This window comes from Phalangium opilio, unplaced genomic scaffold, assembly GCF_054372755.1.
Source record: "Phalangium opilio isolate 3A_F unplaced genomic scaffold, DU_Popi_V2 ptg000013l_1, whole genome shotgun sequence".
In the NCBI taxonomy this organism is placed as follows: domain Eukaryota; kingdom Metazoa; phylum Arthropoda; class Arachnida; order Opiliones; family Phalangiidae; genus Phalangium; species Phalangium opilio.
The window spans coordinates 9,622,350-9,632,402 of record NW_028324148.1 but is presented as its reverse complement, the minus strand read 5'-3'; the positions used below and the strand labels follow the sequence as shown (position 1 = coordinate 9,632,402).

Below are 10,053 nucleotides of genomic sequence, written 5' to 3'. Positions count from 1 at the left end.
GCTATCCCAATTATTGGTTTCCAATTGTTCCCGACGACGCAACGCGAATTTAACAACTAAGCACAACGAAAGAACTGAAACGCCACTTTTTTTAGGAACAATGATACATTCAAAAACGCGCTCAAAAGATGTGGTAGATACTTTGTACCGCTTGGGATTCTCGGTTTGCTATGATCGTGTCTATCACCAGGGACACAGAAAAATATTAATAAGAACTGTAGATACCGACGTTGTTGTCCTTAGCCTTAGATTTTTACATGCCATTAATTGCGAGAAGCTATTTGTCGCATTTGGAACTGGTAACTCTTTCCGTTACTTGAATGTGACGCAGATGGCTAGTAAGCTTGGCTACGACAAATGCCTGGCCTTGCCAACTTTTCACTCACTAACTGGATGTGATACGACATCCAGCTTCGGCGGTAAAGGGAAACGAACTGCTTGGGCTAACTGGAATGCTTTCAGCGATGTAACTCCCGCTTTAAAAGCTTTATCTACACTACTCACCGTCGAACTCGTTAAAGAATTGCTTCCCACCATAGAACGCTTTATTATTCTAATGTATGACCGATGCAGCTCAGATGAAGACATAAACTCTGCCAGACTATCCCTTTTCACTCAGAAAAACCGGCAGATTGAAAACATACCTCCCACAAAGGATGCCTTGCTGCAACACTTATTCAGAGTCGCTTATCAAGCTGGTCATGTTTGGGGTCAATCTCTGAAGAATAATCCCCATTTGCCAGATCCTGGTAATTTTGGATGGTGCAAGAATGAATCAACAACCATCTGGCAATCACTTTGGATGACTAAACCACCGACCGGTGTGACTTGTAGAGAAATTATTAAGTGTGGTTGTGTGAAAGGTTGCCGAGGACAGTGTCGCTGCAAAAAAGCCCAACTACCATGCACAGCTCTCTGTAAATGTGGAGGGTGCGACAGTGACATTTAAAAATTAAAATTTCTAACGCGATTAAAATTGAACTTCAGTGTTTTGTATTTCTTTGAAAATGAAAATCCAACTAGATAATGTAGAAAATAACTAGCTTAAATATTATTAAAGTAATCAGTTTTTTTCGCCGCCTAATATATTTCAAATGGTTATTGAAGTTTTTGAAAAAAAAAATATTGCTACATAGCAAATACTCGACAAAAATACTTTATATAATTTATCCCTAACCCCCGAATGAATGAGCGCACCTTCCTCGTCTCTCTGCAATCGGCTTCTTAGGGGCCGTTCATTAGAGAGATTTTCGAAGGTCGGGCGTGTTAAAATGATTGTCACACTTCTTACGTCACATTTTGTGAATGCCTCTAATCTTTATTCGTTTTAGAATATCTTTATGCGCTTGTAAACCAATTTTCATGCTTTTAAGTTTTAACCCAATGTACACAATTGTTTCACATATCAGCCAGACTACTCATTTTATAGACACAGGGTCCCGCGTTGGTTCTAAGGGTTCCTACGCTTAAGGAATTAAGCCGACGTCGGGTTCTCAGCTGCCATTTGGGGCGGGATTGCACGTACAATAATCTTCTTCCAAGTTCACTAAACACACTTGATCTCCAATTGGATTACGTACCAAATAGCATTTGCTAGTCCCTTCGTATATTGATGAATGATGGATGTTAGAACAATGTAATCATTTTTCCTTCTTGAGATAAGATACTATTCAGACAGTCTAGTTGGTCGTTGCACATTAGTGCGGGTAGCTCTGGAAGCAACCACCGCCAATGTATTTTTCCGGTGGAAGTGTCTCCAAGAAAGAAAATTTTTGAAATTCTTCGGACATATTGATTCACATTCGTATAATGCAAGATCGATAAAAAGACGTTAGAAATTTTCCTCTGCATTATCCTTCTTCCTTGATTTTCATCTCGGAAGATCTCAGCTGCTTTCATGAGATAGCAACTTAGGGCGGGATTGCACGTACAATAATTTTCCAAGTTCACTGAACTTACTCCATCTGCAATTGGATTACGTACCAAATAGCATTTGCTAGTCCCTTCGTAGCCAACTCTTCTTTTCAATGCACAATAAAGCAATATCATCGGCATTAGCACTGTCTTTGAGTTTTTAACGGTTTGTAATATTTTTGGATATTTTCCATAAATAAGGAATAAAATTATATTATCACTTGGGAAACTATCATATTCTGGGAGGTAAACTCATGCCATTTTTGAGTTTCCCATTTTGATAATGGGTCCTTGAGATTTTGAGACTTAATTTTTTGTGAAGTGGTTAGATTTTCTACACCATCCAGGGGGTTATTGGTACCGAGCTTGTCACTGAGTCGGTTTTTTTGTACTGGAGTGGTTAGCTTTGCTAGACCATCCATCGTGTTGTTGGTACCCATCTTGCCACTGGGTTAAATTTTTGTACTGGAGTGGTTAGTTTTTCTAGACTATCCAAGGCTATCTTGCGTTTTATTCTGACTTTCACTTTCTCTTTATATTTCCCCCAGCTCGATAACCGCCGGAGTGTTGTCAATATATAGAAGAGAAGAGAGGAGAGTAGTACATAAATGCCGGTCCCAGTGCAGGTACAGTGGAAGGCAGGGGAGGATTGAGGATTGGAGGATTGCAAGATGGCGGGTGAGAAAACAAGATGGTGGATGAGACTTTGTACGTAAGCCTTTTGATTGACGCACCCCTCTCTCAGACCTGCAAGGGGTGTTTTTGATTGACAGGTCAATGAAGCGTGTTCGATTCTCGGATGTAGAAGTACATACATTGGAGTATGAAGATAGGGTGAATTATGATTTAAGAAATAAACAGCATTTTAATATGTTAATTAGATTAAAATTTGAACCATTAATTTCTCCCGTATTAATAAAATGGTTAAGGGGTGTATGAAACTCCAGATGACGTTGGGGGGGGGGAAATAAAGAATCCCCGTAAAAACCCAGCTCTACCGATTATTCTAGATCATTCCAGAAAATTTAAAATACCCCATAAAACCCAGGTTAACGTTGTTTAAGGCCATGACGTAAAATGTTAAGTCAAAGTTGTAGATTGTTCGAGAATAATCTTCCCGAAAAAACCCACGGTGTAAACACCAATAATGTACAGTCAAAGCTAGGATGATGATCTTATTAAATAGTGTAAATAGCCAGGACTCTGAGTTAAACCACCATCACAATCTCTCTAAAGTCCGACGAGGAAGGAACGACCATCCAACAAGTATAATTTTTGTGGACTTGGTGTTTTTTAAAGTTAAAGTTTGAACCGTAAATATCAGTGTTAATGGGAGATTTATTTTACCCTCACCTAGGCTTAAGAAATCCGTGGTCGTTGACTTTGATTTTCTTACCGGGCGAATTGTTGGAGTTGAACGGGAACAAATATCCAAGGAGGTGGCCGTTACAACCGTAGAGAAAACACCGAGGGTTGGCTCATAGTCTTTCGCGCCCCCATACAGTGAAAAAGAACTTACATACGACACTGTGCGTCAGAACAGGTGGCTTCTAAACAACCTGCACGGCCTGGGATGGGATTATGGGGTAACCCCTACGAAAATCTCGGGGAGTGCCTTCGATCTGCAGTACAAGGCTACGACCGCGTATTCTGCAAAGGAGATGAAAAGTGTTTCTTTTTGTTGAACATTATTAATCGGGAAGTTATAGACTTGAATGGAGTGGGGTGTCCCAAAGCCAACGAAATCGACGATTACATGTATGCTTAACCATAAAACTGTCCGTAATAATAAGAAGTATTTATGCGCACTATCTAAATGTATATTATTTTCTGAGTGGATTTATAACCACAAAGAAATTGTAAATAAAAATTTAGGAGACGAATAAAAATTCAAACAATATATAGTCTATTTTATATTTGTTTTTTCTTTATTTTTTTTAAACTTGATACGCTAAACTTAAATTGACACACACACTGCGGTTAATCGCAACACTGACATGTTCGATTAATGCCCTGTCGAGCTGGGTGGCGAGCACGTGGTCCTCACCCACATGTAAACTGTTGGGGGCATCCCGCTTCCTCATCATGAGCGTGAATATGGCGTTTTGAACGCTGATAATAAGAGGTAAAAATGTTTTAGTGGATATATGTGTATTGTAATTAATGTAAATAAGATTAAGAAATTTTAATATGTCATACCCATATCCATCGCAGTTAGGTGCTGGGAGCCCAGCATCTGGGAAGGGGTAAGCCCCATTGATATCCCTAGTCGGGCTAAGGGGGGGAATCCCAAAATATATTAATAAATAATCTAAAACCTAGCTATATTTTCAACACACACCTTGGGCGTATGTACCCCGCAATTTGATCTTCCAGGCTTGTTAAAAGCGCCTGGATAGGGGGGGTGGTCATGCTCGGTAGGAGTAGGATCCTGATGGTATCCATGATGCTAAACGAAATCAATTAGCGCTACAAATGGTGGGGTGTATAAATATGGATGTATTTACCGGTATCCGTCACAGTTTATGTTCAATACCACTTCTTCTTCAAAATCATCAATATCGCCAAGATCGGTGCTAATTATATAGAAGCTAACTTAATTATTGATACTAAAAAAAAACAATAATGGAAAAAAATTCACTTACGTATCTCCCGGATGGAGAATTGGAAATGTGACAAGGGAATCACCCCCATCATCACCATCGTTTTCGACAATGAAGTTTAGTACTTCCTCTTCATCATCTAAAATTATCTCATCCTCCATTTCAATTTGTATGGGATGATCATCCGGTGCGCTTATCCACGACATGTCACCCATAGGGACGCGACCCAGAACTATTTTTTTTAAATTTAATTTCAAAGTTTTTTTAAAAAAAAATAATCTATTCGACTTGCGTCTTGGACAGAAAAATCGTTGTGAGTAGAATATTGAAAATGGCCCATGCCCCTGGGTCCAACATGTAGTATGAAAACCTCTAACCCTTCCACGGATTTTCACCAAATCACAATAGAACTTCAAACAGTTAGTATAAATTGTAGGATTAAAAATTATACACCTATGAATCACTGGTTTCAATCGGGATTCCCCCAAAAAACCCAAAAACCGCGAAGAAATCAAGCCCGATTACTGGCTGGTCGGTTACCAGTTCGAAATATACTGATAACTCAAAAGAAATAGTGTATAGAATAAGATGTATCCGACCCCTCGTTTCGAACCATCTAGAAGGCGAAAACACGTGCGTCTTAACCTAACATGTCAACTTGACGTCTCGACCGAGGTGATACCCAACCTCTATTCTGGGTGGTCAAACGCTATATCATATATATACATTCGCAACTCGGGTGACAAACCCCTCGTGTACGAATGTACCTGCTACTATAGTTTAAGATACAGTTTGGGTTTTTCATCAGAGGAGTAAATTTCTTAGACTCGAGGGAGTCTTCACATCAAAGCATCATGTTGACTTTACACTACCTACAATATAAGCCGAATTCGGATGTGCAATGAAGTGTCGGTCATCTCGGACCATCTAGAATATTCTTTCCGATTCCAGAACATTCCATTGTTTCTAGAAGGTTCTTTTTGGGTCTCTCTCAGATTTAGAAATAAAAACACCAAAATTTTTAAATACGTTTTTGGGATCGAGTTTTCGATCTACGTTGTAAGTCATATCCAGTAGGTTTTCACTAAAGTTTGATTGGGAATCGCACAAGCTTTCGATAGCTTCATCAACATTTTTAACCAATCCCGAGATTGTTAATTCGTAATTAACTTCGTCCACGACAATTTCAACTTGAAGCTTTTCTTTCAAAAGGTGTAAAATTTTATTTATTGATTCAAAAGAGTATGTCATATTTATTAATTAATAATTTAATAATTAATTAATTAAGATAAATATTGCCAAGTATAAAAATAGACTTATGTAATATGGAGTAATTTCATTGAGAGAATGATGGGAGCTATTGCTTCCGCGTCAACCCTGGAGGTGCAATATAATCCAATATTTCCGTCAGAACAGGATATTTAAATCACCTGCCCAGAGTGATATATTCGATGTGTGACGCGATTTTTAATAGAGATAAACTAAAATACAGGAAAATAAGGGTTACTATTGCCTAACCATTTTAAAATACTAGAAAAATACGTACATTTTGTTTTTAAATTAAGAAGACTTGCAATGGAAAGAGTAAAGAAGAGGTGATGATTAGCAAAATATAGTTGAGGTCTTAGAAACTAAAAGACACTAAGATAAGGGTTACTATTGCCTAACCATTTTAAAATAGTAGAAAAATACTTATATTTTTGCAAGACTAGTAGAGTAAGCGATATAGTTTATTGCGTACATATTTTTTCACCCATGAGTATTATAGGACCCCGATAATAACAAGTTAGTTATAAAATTGTCGATGGTTGAGTTTAACCTTAAGATTACAATTGAACGAGTCGGATAAATAATGAAGAAAAACAGATGTGCTTGGAGACTTTGAAGTTTAAAAGATAATGATGAAATTTAATGTAATTGAATCTATACACATATAATAACGTAAATAAAGACGTTCATCAACGATTGGAAAGAGTTATAAAATTGTCGATAACTAAGTTTAACACTAAGATTACAATTGAACGAGTTATATTAAAAGTGAAGAAAACCAGATGTGTTTGGAGACTTAAAAAGAAAAGATTCGGATGAAACTGAATCTATACACGTATAATAACGCAAATAAAGACGTTCATCGGCGATAGGAAAGAATTAGTTATAAATTGTCACACGCCGATAACAAATTGTAATCATGACCCTAAGGTTACAATTAAACGATTTCGATAAAAATTTAAGAGAAGCAGATGTCGTTGAAGGTTTAAAGAAATAAAAGATACGAATTAAATGTAATATTACTGAATCTATATATAATATAAAACCGTGTATTATGAGAAAGAGGTTTTCTATTAAAGAATAGATCTCTTGGACGTAAAGCTAGAAAAGATAAAACCCATTTAGTAGAAAAATTCAGACTCATCGTTCGAGATTCATTCGTGCCGAAATTACTGCACTAATATATCGTAGCAAGAAATTTCTATTCCTGAGAATGGTGAGTACTTTATACTTTTCAATGAGATTAGAGTATTTAGTTTATAGGAAATATGTATTTCAATAGGCCGAATCAAAGAAAGAGACACAATCCTGTGACAAGGAAGTAGAGACCTTGTTACCTCAGTCGGGATATAAAAAGGATGATTGGAAAGATCATATAATGGAATATGGTCAGAATAGATTATTAGGGGTTAAAATATCGTCGTTCATCGGTACCTTATACCTTGATATTAGAAGATATGCAAAATCGAAGAACACTCGAAAACCGTTTCCCATCCCTACTAAGGACGGTATATGTATTAAATTCGAGAGCGGTTTTGAACTGAAATCAATTCTGAACAGCGTTCAGGGAGATTGGGGTGCTACGGTAGTCAGAGGAGCCAATTCAAATAGCCGCCACACCTGACCGAGAAATAGCCATCATTAAATACAAAGGACAACCCAATGAGAAGCAGTTCGCAATTAGAGATTCAGACGATCTCCATAACATAATAGTTTCCTTCGAGAAAACAATCAATAGACTTGAAGAACTTTCCCGTTAAGAAACAACGTCGGACACTTCGTCGTTATCAGATGATGAAATTTATCCCATCGATTTATCCACAAAATTCCAGCCAGAACTATATTTCAAGATAGACAAAATATCTAACCGTAAATCTAGGAAATATAAGTGTAGTACAACTGAATAAAATATCTAACCGTAAATCTAGGAAATATAAGTGTATTACAACTGAATAAAATATCTAACCGTAAATCTAGGAAATATAAGTGTATTACAACAGAATAAAATGTTTAATTCCGTAACTTAGACGAACTAAAATTAACAAAAATTCACGACCAACTTTCCTTAATTTTAACTTCTCTTATAAACCAAGTCACGCTAAATAATGAAGAGTATAACTTAATTAGATTCGCCATAAGCTCCGATGCGTTAAGATTTATGGCGATAAATGAGTTAACTCCTGATCGATTACTATCTAGTATTGAAAAGGTGGCTCAGTCCAAACTCATCAGATGCGAGGGGTGTAATAGATATTTTAAGGGAACCGTATGTTTCAATAACCATAAGAGAAACGAAACATGCGATTCTTTGAAACAATGCTGAAATTGCGCTTGCGATGTAAAACCAAAGTCTGATCCAACTTGCAAAAATTTTAGAATTACAAATGAGAAAAATTACTGTTGGGTGATGCCCCTAGATATTGATTATCCTCCTGTTCGTGTTCTATACTTCGATTGTAAAACAATCCCTTTAAATAATGAACACACTCCAGTACTCTAGGTTTCCGCTGCGCAAGAATCCGTTGACTCAAAAGAATTTACCATTCGTGTCATTAGGGGTTTTGATTGTATAAAGGATTTTATAGACTATCTTTTCCTATGTGAGACAAGAAATATTAGAAGGGAAATAAGAAAGTAAAGGTTGCACAATGTTGTTTTCCGATGTTGTCTGCTGCGCTCATAACGGGGCAGGGTTCGATTTTCTCATTAGATTGAAAGGAATATAGTTCCTGAGTTAGAATATCTGAACGGGCGCACTCGTAGTGATGATGACCTAATCGTTAAAGAACTGGCCATAACCACCATCGAGTCAAAGCCGGCAACCGTTTCCTGGACATTCGTGCCACCCTACAATAAATCCGACGTAGCCATTTCAAAACAACGCTAGAACCAATGGGTGTCGCGTAATCTACACCTACTGGATTGGAACGCTGGGATCTTACAACAAAATCGACGAATGCCTCGCCGCTGGTCTTCAAGGGACCGACTTGATCTTCTCCATAGGCAACGCCAAAGTCGCCTTTCTATCGGACCGCTTTAACAGAACAGTTCACGATCTGAACGATTTTAAGTGTCCGAACATCGCTTCTCTTCCCGTGCGCTGTTTATACCCACACCCTGTTGGTGAACACCAAACGACCTGTGCCTTTGAAAAGGCTTCAATTTACGCCCAATGGGCTCATTCTAACAAAGCCGAAATTAATATTTCGTGCAACCTAGACATTCTTAACGAATTTTAATTGTTTCTTTGCCACGGCACTCTTCAAGTATGGACAACCTCGGAAACGGTACACGATAAACATGGACAATTGTACCCCGACTGCCCATTCATTCTCGGACAACAGACGCTCAATGTGCCTATCGATTCATTAGTATATGTTACTTCCTTATCAAGAAAACGACTCGAGACGAAGCCTTGGCTAAAAGACTCTAACAATGGTGAAAAAAAGTTACTTTTTGTCCTTTAACCGTAATATATATAATACCCTACGAGGATCGTTTTAACTATTATTATATCGATAAATTGCATTTTAACAAACGAAAAAAACTCATTCCCCCCTTTGCTTCCCGCGGGTATAGAGGCTTATTATTCTCTCCCGGTAAATATTCTAGAAATATATCATTGAACTGTCCTTATATTGTTATGTTTAAAAATCCTAGGGATAATAACCAGTTTAGATATTTAAGTCGTCAGCTTTTTTCTACAGAGACTAAACGTTTAATAGAAGCGTACAAAAAGTGTACAGAAAAAGCGTATTGATATACATTAATATATTTAAAAAAACTGATAGTAGCTTAAGACTAAGGTCCAATATATTCTTCAAGGATATTTTAATTCAGTCCGCCAGAGGCGCTGCGTGCAGGTCAACCAGAATATATTTTTAGTGTTCCGCCCAAATTGTTAAAAAAAACCCAATTTCTATCCCCAGAAAAAAAAGCGCGAGTCTGAAACCAGCCCAAATAAATTCGGGCCTCCAAAAACGTAAAAACTTAAAAGAAAAAGCCCGAAATGTCCAATGTTCCTTTAAAATCTAAGAAATATTTTATTCATTGATAAATTCATCAGTTATAAATGATACGATTGTATTTTAATAGATTTGGTGGAGGGATAAATTGGGAACTTTCTATCCCGAGTTTTGATAATCCAAATCTGATATGTAAAATGATTTCTAGCAAGTCTAGTCCCATGCAATTTATATGTTTATCTTTTACTAAATTCACTTGTGAAAAAACGCGTTCCACATAACCATTTGATATTGGCAACCAT

At 37.2% G+C, this 10,053-nt stretch overlaps 1 protein-coding gene across 1 annotated transcript; it reads left to right on the top strand.

Annotated features, from left to right (window-relative positions):
• The first annotated feature begins 3,958 nt into the window (after positions 1–3,958).
• Positions 3,959–9,935, top strand: LOC149708884 (uncharacterized). The gene is made up of 2 exons (XM_089864364.1): positions 3,959–7,002; positions 7,069–9,935. Exons 1-2 carry the CDS (start codon positions 7,000–7,002, stop codon positions 7,408–7,410), a joined length of 345 nt encoding a protein of 114 aa, XP_089720490.1. The 5' UTR covers positions 3,959–6,999; the 3' UTR covers positions 7,411–9,935.
• The last annotated feature ends 118 nt before the right edge of the window (positions 9,936–10,053 follow it).